The sequence below is a fragment of the Leucoraja erinacea genome, chromosome 6, assembly GCF_028641065.1.
Source record: "Leucoraja erinacea ecotype New England chromosome 6, Leri_hhj_1, whole genome shotgun sequence".
NCBI classification, from domain to species: domain Eukaryota; kingdom Metazoa; phylum Chordata; class Chondrichthyes; order Rajiformes; family Rajidae; genus Leucoraja; species Leucoraja erinaceus.
Window position 1 is genome coordinate 71,837,434 of NC_073382.1, and position 20,019 is coordinate 71,857,452.

General features: G+C 44.2%; 1 protein-coding gene across 1 annotated transcript in view; it reads right to left on the reverse strand.

The window, feature by feature from the left end:
* Positions 1–3,032: 3,032 nt before the first annotated feature.
* Positions 3,033–20,019, reverse strand: part of LOC129698297 (collagenase 3-like) — a 20,477-nt gene continuing 3,490 nt past the window's right edge. Inside the window, exons 3-6 of the mRNA XM_055637366.1 lie at positions 5,410–5,558; positions 5,185–5,313; positions 4,900–5,061; positions 3,033–3,672 (exon numbers count right to left, since the gene is read on the reverse strand). Of these exons, the coding sequence (XP_055493341.1) occupies positions 3,650–3,672; positions 4,900–5,061; positions 5,185–5,313; positions 5,410–5,558 (463 nt within the window). The 3' untranslated portion in view covers positions 3,033–3,649. The remainder of the gene's footprint in view (positions 3,673–4,899; positions 5,062–5,184; positions 5,314–5,409; positions 5,559–20,019) is intronic.

The window sequence follows — 20,019 nt, forward strand, 5'->3', positions numbered from 1 at the left end:
TACGTCACAATGGGAACCCAAATGGTGGGAATGGCTGTGCCGCTGGGTGGGGGTAGTGCAAGGGGCGGAGTGAGGGGAGGATGGGGGATCAGGGGCATCACAATTTTGTATGAGCGTTGGGGGACCAGGTCTCCCGTGTTCAATGGGACCCAACGGGTCCCACTTAGTCTCGTAGATTGATACACCTCATGTGACATAATCACCATTGAATGATTACTCTCACTATTGTCCACCCAATACAAATCACTTTGGACACTGTTGAATAGTACAGTCTTATAAACTTACGACTGTAAGTCAAATCTATCAATTATCAAAAGTAATTACATTTTTAATGCATTGATGGTCAATGAATGTGAACCCATTCCTCTTGAAAATCTTTGCTTTACCCTGGAGATATGAGTGTGGTTGCCTCATGTTTATGGTTAATTTGTTCCTGGATATTCTGGTTGATTTGTATTAAACGGATCTCAGTATACTCCTGTGGAGAAGTCAAGGGTTTCTACACAAGTGGTGACAATGGTGGATCTCAGAGCAGAACAAATACTGTGGACACTCGCCATCTGCTGATGGTTTGAAGGTATCTGATTGTCTGTGATGTGCTCTACAAAGAGAACTTTACTAAATCATTTGATGTTGATTGTGTTGCCATCACAGTTTAGTGGCTATTTTGATGGAGATTACACACTAGATCAGTTGGTGTGAATGATGCTGATGTTCTTGTCATCGCGCACTTGGATAATGATGAATTCCAGCAGAACTAATGCTTAGAAACATAGAAACATAGAAATTAGGTGCAGGAGTAGGCCATTCGGCCCTTCGAGCCTGCACCGCCATTCAATATGATCATGGTTGATCATCCAACTCAGTATCCCATACCTGCCTTCTCTCCATACCCCCTGTTCCGCTTAGCCACAAGGGCCACATCTAACCCCCCACTTAAATATAGCCAATGAACTGGCCTCAACTACCCTCTGTGGCAGAGAGTTCCAGAGATTCACCACTCTCTGTGTGAAAAAAGTTCTTCTCATCTCGGTTTTAAAGGATTTCCGCCTTATCCTTAAGCTGTGACCCCTTGTCCTGGACTTTCCCAACATCGGGAGCAATCTTCCTGCATCTAGCCTGTCCAACTCCTTAAGAATTTTGTAAGTTTCTATAAGATCCCCTCTCAATCTCCTAAATTCTAGAGAGTATAAACCAAGTCTATCCAGTCTTTCTTCATAAGACAGTCCTGACATCCCAGGAATCAGTCTGGTGAACCGTCTCTGCACTCCCTCTATGGCAATAATGTCCTTCCTCAGATTTGGAGACCAAAACTGTACGCAATACTCCAGGTGTGGTCTCACCAAGACCCTGTACAACTGCAATAGAACCTCCCTGCTCCTATACTCAAATCCTTTTGCAATGAAAGCTAACATACCATTCGCTTTCTTTACTGCCTGCTGCACCTGCATGCCTACCTTCAATGACTGGTGTACCATGACACCCAGGTCTCGCTGCATCTCCCTCTTTCCCAATCGGCCACCATTTAGATAATAGTCTGCTTTCCCGTTTTTGCCACCAAAATGGATATGCTTGTCGAGGGTATTGCCATGTAGCCTCACGCTTGTTTCTTTGACGAAACTGGCTGCATCAAGTCTTTAGTCAGAAAGAGGACTCATTTCGAGTTAGCTTTCTGTATTACTTCCTTACCAATCCTACTGAGCCTGAAGTTTTGATCCTTCCTCTGACATTGCAGTTACCTTTCATTCTTAAGGTTACCTTAAATGGTACACGTGACAATAAAACACCTTTGAACCTTCTTCCCGTCCCCCTCCCTCTCAGCACTTTCAGCTTCCTTGACCTCTTCATCCTTCACATTCCTCTGTAACCTCCTCCTCTGTTACTCCAACCCACCTCCAGTTCTTTTTCGCACCCTACCACTGGCCATTTTACAGCACTGATCATCCACTCTCTTCTGGGCCACTCCATCCCTTTAAACTCTTGCTTGCCTTATCCAGGCCATTCGAATTACCAATCACCCTCTATTCCATTACCAGCAGTTGGAAAATCCAAGCGTTATGGCTCAGTGTCGATACTTTGATTCTCCGTAAGGAAATATTCAGCCACTTGCTTGATGCTGTCTAACAATGGCAGCTTGTGGTCATCAAGTGCTCGACAGATGAGTTTGTGGTCAGGAAGGCAGACTCATGTAGCAAGTCAGAGCATATCACTTAATCATCATTTCTCACATGGGTCCTATCCACTTTCATTAGGTAAAAGAAGAGTAACAGGTGAATGTGAGTGGGACCACCACCACCACCACCTTCAGGTCTCTCACAATTACCTGACTTGGAAATATATTGGTTCATTCATTGACACTGGATCTGAATCTTGGAGCGCCTGCAAAAGAGCTTTCAAGGATGTTTACTAATCATTTAAAATTGTGTCGATTGGAGCTTGTGTTATATGATGTGATTGTAAATTTCTGCGTTAAATGATGTTCTGCAAATTTGAAAGGTGACTCTCATTATCCACAGCTCAAGCAATTTGTTTCTACGATTGCTCAAAGTCACTTTGTCAGGATGCACTCTCACTTCCGGGTCACAGGGCTCCAGTTCCACTTTGAGCTCACAAATTTAGACTGTTATTACACCCTTGTAGGTGAAATCTTTGTACTCCCTGCATCATTTCAAACTTAGATGTAGTGGATTGCATGTCATTATTTATAAGAACAGTAGTTGAGGTGTGTCCACTGTCCTGATCAATATTAACTCCTCATTCATTGAATATTGAACAGTGCAGCACAAGAACAGGCCCTTCTGCCCACAATGTCTGTGCCTTACATGATGTCAAGGTCAACTCCTATCTGCCTGTAAGTAATGTAAGTTTTTTGTGAATGTTAATTAATATATAACATTATAACAATCTTTTGCTCAGTTTGTGTCTGACATACATCTGCTGAAATCATTTTGTTTCCCTCCAAATTATCAACATGGCTGGATAATTATCTGAATAAAGTCCTTAAGTAAACTGATGTGTGATGTAGAAGAGTGAATACAAAGACACAATAAAATATCTGCAAGATTTTTAATTCTCGTCTCGGCACAATGTCAAGAATCATGTATTAATTTCAAATGATATAGGATTAGATTTTTAAGTTGTTCAGCAATAATAAAGTTGTAAAAGGTATGAACAGGAAATATGTTTAACTGATTCAGATCTATCAGTTTAGGAGCACAGTAATTATAGCAACCCCTACTCATATCTTGAACCAAATCACTGGTTGTGAAAACAGCATTAGGTACAGTTCTGCAAACAATTGAATTACTATCAAAATATATGAAGCAGCTCTTTATTATTAGTACTTTATTTAAACGATGGAAATCTAGCATATTAATACTGCAGTGACATGCACTTTATGCAGTTTCAATCCAAAATTATGATTTATATATTTCACATCAGAATGCAAGATTAATCATCACAGAAAGATATTAGCCATTTTTTTTAATATGTTTGAGATTATAAACCATTTAATTCCCTTTTCCCTAACAAAACAATCACATTTAATCAAATCTGTCTGAAATTATAATGCTTTGATAGTTAAATGTTTGCAGTTCTTAAGACAACACACATTTCGTTAATCCAAATGTTCGTTTTTTGCTGTGGTTCTTTAGTAATAGTTTTCGAGGTTTTCTAAAATACAGAAACGACATTGTTAATATTCATGTAGTTGATAAATTAGCTGCAGGTATTAACCTTAAATTGAATGAGTTATTCTCAATGATTAGAGCAACAGAATAATGCTGAACTCTCCGTTCTTTTTGCCGTTTGGAAATATTGATGCACATTTCAAAGGATGAAGGAAAAGGGCGGTAGGACAAATGGTATAAAATTCAACATATTCTGCAAAGTTAATCAAACAAGGCAACATTTTACGTTCTTATACATTCTGTCGATCTAAGTGGTAATCTACACTGGCACATTGTGAAAGAAAAATATATGTTGCTCAAATTGAATCACCAGCATTGGCCGAAGAAGCAACATACGTAACACAATGAGGGCGAGTTGATTTGAAATGTGTTTCAGATGCACTGGCGATCGCTTCGCCCAACATCTCCGCTCAGTTCACAATAACCAACCTGATCTCCCGGTGGCTCAGCATTTCAACTCCCCTCCCATTCCGAATCCGACCTTTCTATCCTGGGCCTCCTCCATGGTCAGAGTGAGCCCCACTGCAAATTGGAGTAACAGCACCTCATATTTTGCTTGGGTAGTTTACACCCCAGCGGTATGAGCATTGACTGCTCCAATTTCAGGTAGACCTTCCCAGCTCTCCCATAGCCTAATGTCACCGCCTCTTCCTTTCTTTTTCTCGCCCCCCCCCAACATCATCCTGAAGAAGGGTCTCGACCAGAAACGTCGCCTATTCCTTCGCTACATAGATGCTGCCTCTCCCGCTGCTTTCTCCAGCTTTTTTAGTCTACCTGCATTTTACAAGGTTCGTTCAGAGTTCTGAGCAACTTTGGGATTTTGTAACTGGCTCTGAAATAATGTTAAATTATTAATAATCTGACTGATAGTAGGACCAAGTTACCATTTTATCAGGAAGGGAACATATGTCCTGAAAATGTTCCAGGGCTTCTGCCAAATTATCAAATAATTGGAAGAAGCGGGTTGTCCAAGCATTGAGGGAAGGAAGGAAGCTTTTTTAATCTAGCTTTCTGTGGTTGAACCAGCCATATGCAGTTTCACAGCTAATGATAAAAACTACCCGAGTTCACCATGAACTCCTGTAGGAAATTAATTTCAATCTCTATTTTGATTTTCCGAGGACCCTATTTGTGCTCTTCACCTATAAGTGAAGCACAGAAACCTTCCAATGAACACGATCAGTAAACTTTTAAAATATGTTCAATGTACCATACAATTCCTGGATTCGTTTGGCATCTTCCTCTGGGAGGCTATACCCATCGGTGTCGACATAACGATAATATTTGCTCATAAGAGCAGATGAATTAGTTGAGTGCCTCAGTCCCAGTGAATGGCCAAATTCATGAGCCGCAACAATGAAAAGGTTAGGTCCTGTAAAAGTGAGTAACACAATTGGTTTTAACTTTTAACATTTCACACTAAATGACATTATAAAATATTGTATGTCATAACTGCTTCATTTTTAATGTTCATATTATAAGTGAACTTTAGTACTGTCTTTGGTCAAGGTCCATGTTTGGTCGTCATTAAAATGAACGTCGCCACTTAGAGCGGATGTGCCAGGAAAAATCGCATGAGCCAGAATCTTACCTGATCCATCGAATGGGTATTTGTCCCCGTGATCTGGGAATAGAGAACATGGGAACAGTGAGTGTCACAAACATACTAACGTACCCTCTATGGCAAATGGCCCAGGAATTGTCGAATCGCTGAACTCACCGCGTTTCTCGAACGATATCATGAAATCAGCATCTCCTTTCATCAGTTTGTTGAAGGTGAAAGGAAAAACATCGCTCCAGACTTTTAAGGCCCGGTCAATAGTGTTGTCTACCTCTTCTACTGTCAGATCTGGCGTGTAATTCACGATTCTGTCAAACAAGAAGGAAGCGAGCACATGGGTTACTTTGAACCGTTATTTATTTAAAGACCAGCGTTCCCATTGCCTCAGTGAGCGCGTGTACCTGTAGGTGAAGCTTGTTTTTTCCCAACGTGCGTCATTCCCCCGCGTATCTGGGACCCCACAACGGGCTTCCTCCATCACTTCCAGAGTGTTGCGGTTCTTCACACTCACAGCACATAATTCTTGCTCCTGAAGCCCGGTTTTGGGTTCTGGTCCTAATTGTTTGATGTAATTCTGGATGCAAGAAGGAAAGACAATTTGCAACACGTACAGTTTTTAATGTATACATATACAGACTTTCGAGATACATAGATACTCCGCACCCGCGGTCAGGATTGAACCCGGGTCTTAGGCGCTGTAAGGCAGCAACTCTACCGCTCCGCCACTGTGCCACCATATTGTTACCTTTACCACGGTATCTTTAACGCCCGGAGAAAATTACATTTTGTCATTGCGCCGTTTTATATTTGAAATTAATTACTGGTTTTAAGCACAGTTCCTAAAAACATTGGTTTTGTATAAATCACTGAATATACCCGGCCTTGATCTGAGTCGTTTCCGCTAAATAGTTCCGTATCGTTGATGGGTGCACTTAAACTAAGCGCAAGATGAAGTAACACAATAACAACGGGGATCTTGAAGCACTTCATCTTCAGGATCTCGAAGTCTTCAAATGAACTGAGTCGTTCTGTTCTGGCTGACTCTTATTGGGTTGATCGCCGACATCTCGGTAATCTTGCAGCTCGAGGCGTTATAAATTTGCAAGTTAGTTTTGATATTGCAGATATAACAGAAGTATAATTCCTCCAATAGAAATGGACTAAATGAAACAAAATTCAGGCACTGGTATTTTTCATTCAATTTCAATACTCGTTAAACGATGTTGCAAACCATGGGCCCACAGACGAGCCAAACAAAACATTAAAATGAAACAAAAGAAAAACACTGATGAAATAAACTTGAAATAAAGTCTAAAACTCCAAAAATTCTCAGCAGGGCAGGTAACACATGTGCAGACAGAAACCCTTCAGAATTAAGATCAATGGTTGGAATGATCACAGTGAATGATGGTTCTGGTTGAATGGCCTACTCCTGCAGCTATTGTCTATTGTCTATTTATTGGAACTGGGAAGGTTTGGATATTTTACAGATTTTGCAGAGTTATAGAAAGGTGAGAGCAAAGTAAACAGTTTGTAGGAGGCAATATAAGAGATAGATGACAAATAGATTAAGGTGGAAGGCAGAAGGAGGTGGTCCATGGGGTGGAGGACACTGGAAACATCCTAAAGAGATTGGATGAGCTGGTCTCAAACACCATGGAATAACTTATGATAATCATTATGACGAAGGACAAAGTGTAGCTAAAATGGAAAATGGAACTAAAAGTAGATCGGTCAGCAAGTCCTGATGACTTGTGCCAAGCATTTTAAAGTATGCAAATGTTGAGATAGCAGAAGTTTTTTTCAAAACTCACCAAGTGAGTTTCTCACCAGAAAGATACCAGCACCTCATAAAAGCTCAAATGTGACTACAGTGTTCAATAAGGAAGGAAGATAAAGAAACAGGTACTGCAGGCTTAATACCTGTTGATAGCATGATGGTGATGGTGGAGTTTATAACCAATTAGAGAAGTTTAATGTAATTAAACCATGTCAACATAGTTTTATGAAAGATAAATCATGTGTGACATATTTGCCAGAGTTCTCCGAGGATGTAATAAATAGAATCAATTGGAGGGGATCTGTAGTTGTTGGGTATTTAGAATTTTCCGTCAGGAAGGCAAATTACCTACTAGGATCTCTCGTGGGAGAGGGTTGGAGGTTAGACATGGGGGCTGATTGTAACAATTGTACTGGGACCAGGAGAATTATGAGGATGTTGCCAGTACTAGAGGGACTGAGATATAAGGAGAGGTTAAGTAGGCTGGGAGTGTGCAGGAGGATGAGGGATGATCTTATAGCGTTGTATAAAATCATGAGAGGAATAGATCGGGTAGATGCACACGTCTCTTGCCCAGAGTAGGTTAATCAAGGACAAGTGGACAGAGGTTTAAAGTGAAGGAGAAAAGATTTAATAAGAATCTGAGGGGTAACTTTTTCACGCAGAGGGTGGTGGGGGTATGGAACAAGCTGCCAGAGGAGGTAGTTGAGACAGGGACTCCCAATGTTTAAGAAACAGTTAGATAGGTACATGGATAGGACAGGTTTGGAGGGATATGAGCCAAATGCAGGCAGGTGGGACTAGTGCAGCTGGGGCGTGTTGGCCGGTGTGGGCAAGTTGGACTGAAGGGCCAATTCCATGCTGTATAGCTGTATGACTGGAGAGGCCACACATGGATTATTGTGCAGGTTTGTTCGCCATATTCAAAAAAGGATATGCTGCCATTGGAGGCAGGCCAAAAGCAATGAACAGAGCTATTTCTTGGTTTGATGTAGCCTTATCATCAGTAACTAGAGAAATGTTATCCAAATTCTACAAATTGATTAAATTTCCAGTATGAGTATGAATCCAGGAGTCTTTAAAGATATCGCCATTGACATTTTACTTAAATATTTTTAACAGCATTTCAGTTTCTGCTACAATCTTGCACCATTCTGCTGTTTTGCACATCATTGTATTCATCATTGTATTTCTCATCATTTAATGCCTGCTGTCTCCTCTATGAACTTCATGTGAACATGGGAACTCGCAACAATGTCAGCACTTAAAAGCATTGTATTTAGTCTATATTGTCATCTTTTTAGAGGGATTTGATTTGACATACAACTGTATTGCCGGTATTACGGTATAGTTGTAGCGGCAGATTTTCTAATTGTTCGAGAAATAAGTCTCTAACCGCCTTTTGGATGATCATGGATAAGGGGAATATCTTTGATACAGATGTGAGCTGGCTCCCAGAGACCTTCAGAGCTTTTTCACAGATATGGCTTCAAATCACAGTCTTTTGATGAATAAATGCTTTATTGGTGATAGAAAACAGTGAGATACGTCCAAATTTCTTCCGACTCATTACTGTTATCTTCATCAAACTCCAGTTTATAACTTTAAACATTAGAAAACTCCTCGTGTCTCCGTTACACTTCGCATGATCTCCTTTAGACCTCACATGATCTCCTTTAGACCTCACATGATCTCCTTTAGACCTTGCATGGTCAAAGGGTTAACCTTCTCCATCGTCTCTCCAAACTACACTAAACTCCTAAACTTCTGTGCAGCTACATAGCCCAAAACACACCCTAAAACAGGTCATATATCCCACCGGCAATATAACGAGCAGTCAAAAATTTAAAGACACATGCAAATTGGAGCTTGTTATCTTGTGTTATAATAGGAACCACCACTGCACCCCCCCACCCCCCGAGTGTCCCATCCCCACCCGGGGAGCGGCCAGAGACATACGAGGCAATCCCAGACCATCGGGACAGCAGCCCGGAGCAGCGGTGACCCCAGACCACCGGGACAGCAGCCCGGAGCAGCGGTGACCCCAGACATACAACTATCGCGGAGTAGAAGCACCAACCCCAGCTCAACTCCGCCTGCCCTGGCGGGCCAACCGTCTGTCCCGGCCCCGCCAGCGCCCGGCCACACTCACCCCTCACTTCCCCAGGATCTGGCGGATGCAGCAGTCGGCTTCGCAGTCAGCCAGGCTGCAGGCAGCTCCCCGACTCCTCGCTGACTCGGGACTCACTCACTACTCAGCACGGCTTGTGGGCTCACTCACTCAGCTGGGAGCTGACAGCAAACACTGACAATTTTAGTTGTTCGCCAACAATAAACACCAGCTTAACTCCGCCTGCCCCCGGCGGGCAAACCGACAGTCCCGGCCCCGCCAGCGCCCGGCCACACTCACCCATCACTTCCCCAGGATCTGGAGAATGCAGCAGTCGGCCTCGCGGTCAGCCAGGCTGCGGGCAGCTCCCCGACTCACTCACTCAGCACGGCTTGTGGACGCACTCACTCACTCACCTGGGAGCTGACAGCAAACACTGCCAATTTTATTTGTTCTCCGTGGCCAGGGCCGGAATTGGATGAACAGATGCCCTAAGCTATTTAACTTGTGAGGCCCCCTCCCTCCCAATCCCCCACCTCCACGACTAGAGGACCATGACTACCCGACAGCGACAGTGTGACACTTTTAGATCCTATTGTACGTTTTCATTAAACAGTTGGTTTTAAAATACATATTGGATTTACCGCGGTGCGGGCGATGCCCTACATGCTATGTTTATCAGCTGGTCATTGGATTTCCTGCACTCCTGTTGTTCTTTATGTGACAAGTTTATTGTTGGATCTTTGTGCTCAGATTCCCTTGAGCTGGCCACATTGTCCTCATTAACTTTGTTGCACTGACTGAGGCCAAACCTCATGGTCATGGTCAAACCCAGATCATGGTCACCATGGGCTACTTCTGATGGTGAGAAGTCTCACCGTCTCCTACTGGTCAGTTATCATCTGCGTTAAGTTGTGCAGCCCCCAGTCAATCAGGTACTGACCATTTAACCTTTACCTTCCTCTATCGGTACATGGGGATTAGGGAAGTTTCTTTCCTGACAAGCAGACATCAAGTAGGTACCCTTGAAAAATACAAAGCACATAAAGGTCCCCCAGCTTGGCAGCTGGAATGTCAGCACTATGTGTCCCACAATCAATGAACACTTGTAGTCGATATCTGACTGTTGGATCTCCTGACCATAGAATTACAAAAGTGCTTTCGCTAACAAGTAGGTTTACTGAATATTGAAAATCATGCAAATTGGAGCTTGTTATCTTGTATTATAATACGATTATAAATTTCCATGTTAAAGGCTATCAGCCTTTAAACATAGCGCCAGCAGCCACACGCTATCAGCCATGGACTGTTCGCACAAGTCATGGCTCTTTTTAAAGAATTAAACATTTTTAAATTAATAATTGGTTTGAACATACATTTTTGTGGGATTGTGTTAAAAAAAATGTTTTAATAAGCGAGTTTGGTATTCCAAAAAAAGCAAGGAATCATGGGATTTGTCAAAGGTGATTCGCGATAAAGAAAAGCAGTCGATGTGCTGGCTGTAGAAACTGTTTATAAATTGTTACCTTTATTCATAATTTATGTGTGAAAATATATTTAATCTGAGGAACGGTGGGCGGCAGGTAGCGGGAGAGCCAGGTGTAACAGTGTGAGAGAGGGGGCAGATGTGAGTGGGAGACAGGGAAGAGACTGGACCGATGGAGAGAGATTCTTGGCAGCTGCGAGCACACAGACCCACATCTCATCCAAATCCAGGATTGAACCTGGTTCCCCGACACCGCTGCGTTGCGGGACTACCACTGGACCCCCACCGAGTGTCCCATCCCCCACCCAGAGGGCGGCCAGCGACCCCGGACCAATGGGACACCAGCCCGGTGCAGCTGCAACCCCAGCAACACAGCGTGTCAGGCAGCATCCCCGGAGAAAAGGAATGGGTGACGTTTCGAGTCGAGACCTTTCTCCAGAGATGTTGCCTGACTCGCTGAGCCACCACAGCACCCCGTGTGCATCCCCGCCGATAACATGCGGTCGGCCCCCACTGGCACCAAGGGGACCATACGACAGCCACTGGACAAGATGAGAGGTGCAGCTGATGGTCCCTGGTCCGCCGATGGTCCCTGGGAGCCGGAGCAGAGCAGAGCCGGAGCCAGCGCCCCCGCTCCCCCCGCTCCAGCTGGAAGTCTGGAGCCATTGGTGCCCCGCCAACCCAGGGCAACCTCGGACACCTCCAGCCGCCCACAGACATGGATGGGACACCTGGGAGGGGATGGGGACGGCCCAGCAGCAACTTAACAGCGCCTGCAATGCCGGGGACCCAGGCCCGACCCCCACCACGGACAAATCGCAGGCTTGCACACAACGAATGCTTATCACGAATGACCTATGACCTGGGCATGTGCAGTCGGAATATCGAACTTGCATATTACACTAGACTTCTCCAATTGATTATAAACTCCACTGTCACCATCTTGCCATCAACCAATGTTAAGCCAACAGTACCTTTTGCATTTTAATACTGAATATATATCGGTGAACACCGAACACCTCCGCTCGGTCCGCAATAACCAAGCTGACCTCCAGGTGGCTCAGCACTTCAACTCCCCCTCCCACTCCGTCTCCGATCTCTCTGTCCTGGGTCTCCTCCATGGCCACAGCGAGCAGCACCGGAAATTGGAGGAACAGCACCTCATATTCCGTTTGGGGAGTCTGCATCCTGGGGGCATGAACATCGAATTCTCCCAATTTTGTTAGTCCTTGCTGTCTCCTCCCCTTCCTCAGTCCCCCTGCTGTCTGCTCCCATCCCCCAGCCTTCGGGCTCCTCCTCCTTTTTGCTTTCTTGTCCCCGCCCACCCCCGCCTCCGATCAGTCTGAAGAAGGGTTTCGGCCCGAAACGTTGCCTATTTCCTTCGCTCCATAGATGCTGCTGCACCTGCTGAGTTTCTCCAGCTTTTTTGTGTAGTACCTTTTGCATTTCTTCCTTCTTGAAAATTGGTGCCACATTTGAGGTTTTATGAGCTATTGGTATCATTGTGGTGAGAAACTCACTTGGTGTAGCAATGTTACAAAGGTTTGAGATTTAAAAAATCAAGTCTGCAATTTATCCCATCAGATAAAGCATAAAACAAAGTTTAATTTGACACATAATTCACTTTGTTATCTTCAGTATTAAAAGAGTTATGGCCATTTTCATACTTGGAAATTAGCATCTTGTTCCCTATTGCTTTTCCATTGACTTAACACAAAAGCTGTGATCTAGGACAGTCAAAAGCCGTTAACTTTCTTAAAAATTAAGAGACCTGAAAGAAATTTTCAGTTATTATAGATTGAAGCATTCTGTAACAAATATGAAACAATCTTACTTGGATGACTTAGGTCCCTACCTGGTCGGTGAGGCAGCTTTTTATCTGGGCTCCCCCGTCAACCTGTCCTCGTGGCCTACCAGCGGGCGCGGAGTGCCTTTTCCTGGCGGGGACCGCCCAGCACCTCGGCTTCGGTGGCGGCACAGCGCTGGAGCGCTATGGTGGAGCGGAGCGGGCAATGCCTTGCCTGGGTCGCCGCGCTGGATCGACGCGCTGGAGCTCTGGTGAGCTGTGACCGCCGAGTTCAACACCTCTGGGCTGCGGGTCTGCGGAGCGGAGTGGGCACCGCTGATTTCAACATCGGGATACTGGGAGCTCCAAACCGGGGCGGCCTTGTCGACTTCGGAAGCCGCGGTCTCCGGTAAGGAAGCGGACGTTCCAGGTGGCCCAGCCACTGAGAGGACTCTCCCGACGCCGGGGCAACAGCACCCGGCGAGAACGGCCAGGAACATCGGGCCTCCATAGAGGCAATAGCGGAGGCCTCAATAGGCCTGACTTTGGGAGAACTGGGGATGGGGACTGGATATTGTGCCTTCCCCCACAGTGGTAACCATTGTGGGGGGATGATTTTTGTGTGTAAGTGATTATTTTAGTTTGTGTCCAAGATGGCTGTCGGAAGGGAGAGTGTACGCTGGCACGGTTTAGCTGCCGCTGCTCCCTCTTCACATTGTGTTTTTGATTTTTTTGTCATTGGATTGAATTCTGTCTTTAATAGTAAGATTAAACGAGTACTTACCAGTATGAAGTTTGATCTGTATTTTATGAGGAGTTACGATGAGGGATTACGTGAAGACCCCAGCCCAGTGCGCAGGTGCGGCATACTTCGAAGCAGCGGTGTGAAATCACAGGATAGACACAATATTTGAAGTAAGATAGTAAAGATCATGAGACATCAGTTTATTAGTTTGATCTATATATTGAGGGTGGGAGCGGAGAGCACGTAATCCCTCATCGTAACTCCTCATAAAATACAGATCAAACTTCATACTGGTAAGTACTCGTTTAATCTTACTATTTTACTTCGGAGTCACGTGAGTGATTCCGTGAAGACTTCAAAGGTCTGTGATTTCAAACCGTGTAACAGTTTTTATTTCACTCACTGCCGAAGTTTTTGAGGGAGGAAGTGTTATCATAATCAACCAATGGATCTGCTTTCACAAGAAACAGAAAGGTATTTGTTAACAATAACAACATAAAGAGCTCCCCTGAGCTTAAATTAATATTGCAGTTTGTAATATTCTTTCTGCAATTAAATCAGGCTTATCAACGGTTTACAATAAAAAATGTTCTGAACGTCGTTCCCTTGACCATTCTGCCGTATTGAGAATGTGGTCAACTGGGATGTCCATTCGTTCAGCCGCTGATATCAATGCTGCCCTAGTGGAATGGGATTAAAATGTATTATTATCTATTCCGGCAGCTTTCAGTACCTGTTTGAGCCACCTTGGAGTGGTTTGGCTCGTACCCCGTCTTGGGGTTTCTGTGGTTGACCCATAGGCTTTCCTCTCCCTCTAAGATTGTGGGTTGTGTCTATATATTGTAGTAGATGGGTCACCACACTCAACCTGGACGCTGGTGGGTAGGCCCGGAATCCCACCAGTGAATTGGGCGTTCCTGGTCCATATAACCATATAACCATATAACAATTACAGCACGGAAAAAACAGGCCATCTCGACCCTACTAGTCCGTGCCGCACACATAATCTCGCCTAGTCCCATATACCTGCGAGTTAGGTTTTACCAGACCTAGAACGATGAACGTGATGCGTCTGGGGTAATCACCATGTTATCCAGTCTAGTTTTATGGAGTGACTGGACTCTGTGAGCGTATACGAGAGCCATAAGCATGAGCGTTTTTAACATAGTTTGAGCAAGACTGAGGGATCTGGCTGGTGCCATTCCCTGAGATATGTCAATATCACACCGATATCCCATACATGGGTATACCTGGGTTTTGGGGCTTATTATTATAATTGCCCTTCATAAGTTTATCTTCAGTGGATGGGATCCCATGCTCTGCTGTCCTGCTGTTTTTAGATAAGCAGACAAGGCGCTCCATGCTGTATTTACGGCACTGTAACTCACCTTTTAATCATGGTGTAGATGTTCCAGGAACTCCAATACGTCAGTGGTTGAATAGTTTGGTATGTTGTCCCTGCGTCGTGGCAGTATTTTCCCATGCTCTTGGTGACTGTTCGCAGGGATGCCGACATGGTGGTAATGGTTCCTTTGGATAATCCCAGTCCCTGGTAAGGTCTAGTCAAAACCTGCACCCAGGAGTTTGATGTTTTTATGGCATGGGTGGCTTATGCCTGATACTGGGTTGAGTCAGCAACCATGGTCCACTAGGGAAATCCATAGGTGACTCACCCACCATGTCGTGATGAACTGGGAACCATGGCTGTGTAGGCCGGTCGGGCACGTTCAATATCTCGGAGACAGATTCCATCTGTATTGCGAAGTGCCCGACTGATGAGGCAGAAGGGAGGAAGGCAAAGCAGAAATTCCCCCTTCCAGCGTGTAGGCATCTATCGCTGCTGCCTCTGATCTGGTTCCTAAGTCACATACATAGGTTACTGGTGATTCCGTCTTGTGCAACCAAATTGATATCTGGCTTTCAAACTGCTTAATACCTTTAGCAGATATTTTGGGTTTGGCATCTATTCAATGTTATCATAAATTTTTACCCGTGACGTGGTGTCTCCCACTGTGTTCTAGCTTCCTAGGAAATAGGCAGCTGATAGTTAAAATGTCTTTTGACACACCATTGCCAGATCTGTTTGACCAATTTGTTGCACAATAATGATTTTATGCTCCCCATATGGTTGATATAAGCCACCACCATAGTATTATCAATCGTAACCACATGTGTACGTGCTGCATTTGAAATGCATATGCTTTTTAGCCCAATAGGCGATCACCAATCCCAAGTAGTTGATGCCCGGTATGTGTAGTAACGATGTTTGTGAATTGGTCCATCTGTTACCTGTGCTGGATATGGAGTTTAGTTGCTCCCCAGCCTAAAATACTGCCATCGGTTTTTAATAACCAAGTTGGGATTGGTGATGATAATAGCGCTGAAAACTATGCCAAATATATGTCTGCCCACCACTGTAATTGTGATATAGCTTCAGTGGGTACATTCATGATTTGATTATAGTGACCCAAGTACCTTGGCAAAGTAACAGTCATATGGATGGAATTGTTATTGAAGCCCAGATAATCCATGGTTGTTAACGGCTTCAATTCTGGTTTATCTGGGCATGGGATGAACCTCAGAGCTTTAGGGAGCTGTTTCGTAGCTAGAACTGCTGCCACAGCTAATTCCTTTGTTTCCCCTAATATGAGGATATCATCCAATATATGCCATAATTATGCTTGTTTTCTTAATATTTTCATGGCCATTTTTAATATTTATAATAGTTTAGGGCTGAGGTTAGACCATTGGGAATGCTCTATACTCCCATGGTTGCCCTAACCGGGATATCCATTATCCAGGTAAAATTTTTTAGGTATCTATAATGATCCTAATGTATGGGTATAAGATAGTTAGCATCTTCCATATCAATGCTCGCCATAGGTACCCTTTGGAGATCAGATGTCTGGCAGTGACAAAAAACCCGTCTCCATCTTAAAGTGTATATACTCAACAGATTTATTTAGTGATATTAGATCAATGATGATGCTACATTCACCATCTTTTGTAGTTTTGGTGAGTATATTCGATACAAATTCCAATGGTTCATGTTTACTCCCATGATCCGTTTAGTAATGAGCCTTTCTAGTTCAGCTTGACCTTCTCACTTCTCTTTAGAGGGAGAAAATGCCCTTTGGGTGCATTGCCGAACTGGCGGTAATATGCCCAATTTGAATTCAAGTTTTTATCCACTAATACTGTTGAGTATATTTTAGTTATTTGTGACAGCACCCCATGCTTTATCAACAAGTGTAAATGCCCCCCCCCCCCCCCCCGCAGTTAGTAGAACACCCTTATTTAGTGTAAACTGGGAGGAACCAGACTACCTACCTCCATGTTTATTGTTTTTTCATGTGCTTCGTTTTGGTGGTATGCTGGTGCTGTCGGTGGGGCGGCGCATTTTCCCACGGCTCCGCTCTGGGCCCCTGTCTAAAAAGAACTTTGGGGGTAATGTGAAGCGGTCGCCAGGCTTTCACCAGTCCTTGTTCGAAATTGCTGGTGGATGCCGAGGGGTGCTGCCAGCTGGGTGTTGGATGCGATGTCCTGCTCGTTCCATGGCCTGCCCTCATGAGGCGCATAGGTTTAGCTGCCTCTCATCCCGCAGCAGCGGTTTGCATAGCCCCGTATATTTGGGGTTGCGGGCAGGTCTTATATACATTAAATGTCAGTCGAGTATCCCAAATTTGGGAACATCTTAGGCGTCAGCACACTCGTAGTGCAACGGGATAGTCTCATCCTGGGAGAACCACCTTGGTGATCATGGCGTCTCGCCTGCCAGGTGAGTATGATCCGTGGAAAAAACGAGCAAAGGTGGTGACATCTTGACCCTCTGTTAGGAGCTTCAAAGTTCGCTGCTTTTAGCTCTTATCTGCGAGTCTGCTGACCCAGCTGCCTGCGGATTTGCCTCTAGAAAGGCCTACTCCTGCAGGCCTTTGTTTGGGAAGATGGTCGCGTGGAGGAGCCATGTAGTGGCCCACGACACCCAGTAGCTCTTCCTGATCCTGCTCCCCTGGCATACTGCTGTTCTCGTCCGCCTGCCCAGCGTTTAAGCCAGCACAGCCCTGGCCTCCTTAGCTAGCCTCAAAAGAGGGAGCAAAAGGGTGTGCTATAAATTGGAGGAGGCATAGCTCAAACTCCGCTGTTGCATCAATCCCTCGACAAGGGAGATGGCTAGTGCAATAGCACTGGGGTAGGAGTGTCAGCTCCCTTGGCATTCAGCCAGTGACCCCTCGTTTTCCCTGGAGGTTTTGAACTCCATGACCTCCTCTGGCTTGGGGAGACAGACATACTTATTTTTGCTGTCTCCACCTGTTCCAGTGTTGGAGGAAGTTGATTCCTGTAGAACCTGTAATTTTGGTAAGGTTTTTGTCTTACCTGTAGTTAGAGGCTGCCTGCCGTTTTTCAGGCGGCATTGTAGCAGTTCCCGGGCGGCGATTCTCCTTGTCAGGAGTCTGCAGGGCTGCCGGGCGGGTTTTTAAATTTCCCCCCGGTCCGCTGCTGTTAACCAAACAGCTGTTCAGCGGACCGGCATCAGCGCAGCTCTCTGTCAGCGGTCTGCAGCGTGTGTGGTCCCGTTTGCGCCTATCCCCCTCCACTGTCGGCTCCTTCGCTGGAGTCGAACGGGGGCCTCTTCCTCTGCTGCTTTGCTCCCCCAGGAGCAAAAACCACAAGGCCCGATTAAGGTAAGTACTTACCTCGCGTTCCTTGGTTGCAGGAGCGCCCAACTCCCGCTGGCCGCGTGTTGCACAGCTGTGCGATTATGCCGCACCTGCGCACTGGGCTGGGGTCTTCACGGAATCACTCACGTGACTCCGAAGTCAAATTTGTGTATTTGTGATGTCTTTATTATTTATTTTACTCCAATTATATGTTTTTTACTCTTGTTAAATTCTGTAAGGTGTCCTTGAGACTTTTGAAAGGCGCCCACAAATAATATTACAATATAATAGCTAATTACAAAATTCAATTACTAGATCTAAACATCTATCCATTTCATAAGAAAAGGTTAACATTTTTAAATAGTCTAAGTGTCCAAATAACATTCACACAAGAAATCACAATATAACATGATTTTTAAATCTCATTGTCATGAATTTATAGGCCAAATGGAAGGAATTTAATGTTTAATTCCCGTAAATTAATGGGCTTTTAAATCATCTTGCGAGTGGGTTTTTGGGGAACGCGATCGATTGGACTGTTGCGGTGGCAGTGAAATTGAACCCCATATCGGCAGGAAAAACATTTTCGGCAAGGAAATTTTGATTAAAGTCGCTCTAAGAAGCAAGTTTATACGTAAAATAAACAACTTACCCCATGTTTTATCCCCTACGTGAGATCTGTCCCATTGTAGGCATTGAGGGCGTTAGAAGTCGCTTTTTTATTTTACACCAGCGAAGAAGTTGTCCCCCAATTTTTTTTTTTATCTTCCGAGAACGGAATTCGGAACGATTTTTCTGCATCAGCTGGCAGGCCGAGGAAATCCATCTTGGACAGGCAGGAGAAAACAGCATTTTAATCCCGCACCCTCCCCTCAAAGGCGCCAAAGTCGCACACACGGCCAGTGGCAGAACTGCAGCGCCACTGAAGGTAAGTATTGTAATATCGCTACTTGGTGTAACAGCTTCGGCTAATAGCTCCACTGCATCAAATGTTGCCTACTTTGAAATGCTTGGTGCAAACCATCAGGAGTTGCTAACCTGTTTACCTTCAGTTCCATTTTTTTCACACACCATGTCCTTCATTATAATGATTACCTTATTTTCTTCCATGCTGTTTGAAACCAACTCATCCAAACTCTTTGGGATTTTTCCAGTGTCCTCTACCACCTGGACCACTGCCTTCTGCCTTCCACTGTAATCTATTTGCCATTCATCTCTTGCCTTGCTTTGCCCAGCCTCCTACAAACTGTTTGCTTTGCTCTACCCACTCCACTCCCCTTTCAGTAATTCTGTAAAATATGTAACATTTCCAAAGCTTCCTGGTTCCTACCATTTTTCTTAAGTTCTGAAGGGCTTTTTCACCACGTGCTACCTGCCCTGCTGAAAATGTCGGGAATTTTAGATTTTATTTCAAGTTTGTAATATTCACAGTGTTTTTCTTTTTCATTTTAAAATTTTATTTGGCTCGTCTGTGGATCCAGATGCATGGTTTGCAATATTTTTCCCCATATTGAAATGGATGGAAAAATATCAGAGCCTGTGTTTTCCTACATTTGCTCAATGTCTTTTGGGGCAATTCTAATTCTGCTATGTGTACCTAACTACCTACCTAGCAACAAATTATTTTCAAAATATTTTATAGTTAATGCAATTGTGATACCAAAGAGCATCAGGTCGCTCCCTTATATTTAATACTGTGAGCGAGGCCTTCCTTCCATGTATCAAATCTCTGTTAATCATCACACATCTCATGCTTCTAAGTTACATTATTTCAATATCAAATTTAACATGCAAATTTATTACGCATCCAGCAGCAAGATAATGGAGATCTTGGCGACAAAACCACAAGTAAATGAACAAATATTGCTGACATCCTGCATATTGGCCATTGTACAATAATATAACACAACACACCTGATCAACCCAATAAAACTCAGCCAGACCAAAAAGTTCATTTTTGGATTCTAAGGCACTAACGATGAGGTGCTTCAAGATCCCCATTTTTATTATGTTAGTTCAAATATGTATAAAAATATTTTTTTATTCCAAAGTGCCAGTGCTGATTACCACGTAGAAACCATTTACTTAGATTTACAGAATGTGTGATGAACTTTTCAGAATACAATCATTCATTGAATTTTACACCCTTTGGAGTCCAAACAGCCCATTGTCCTACTGCCCTATTCTCTCATCCTTTGAAATGT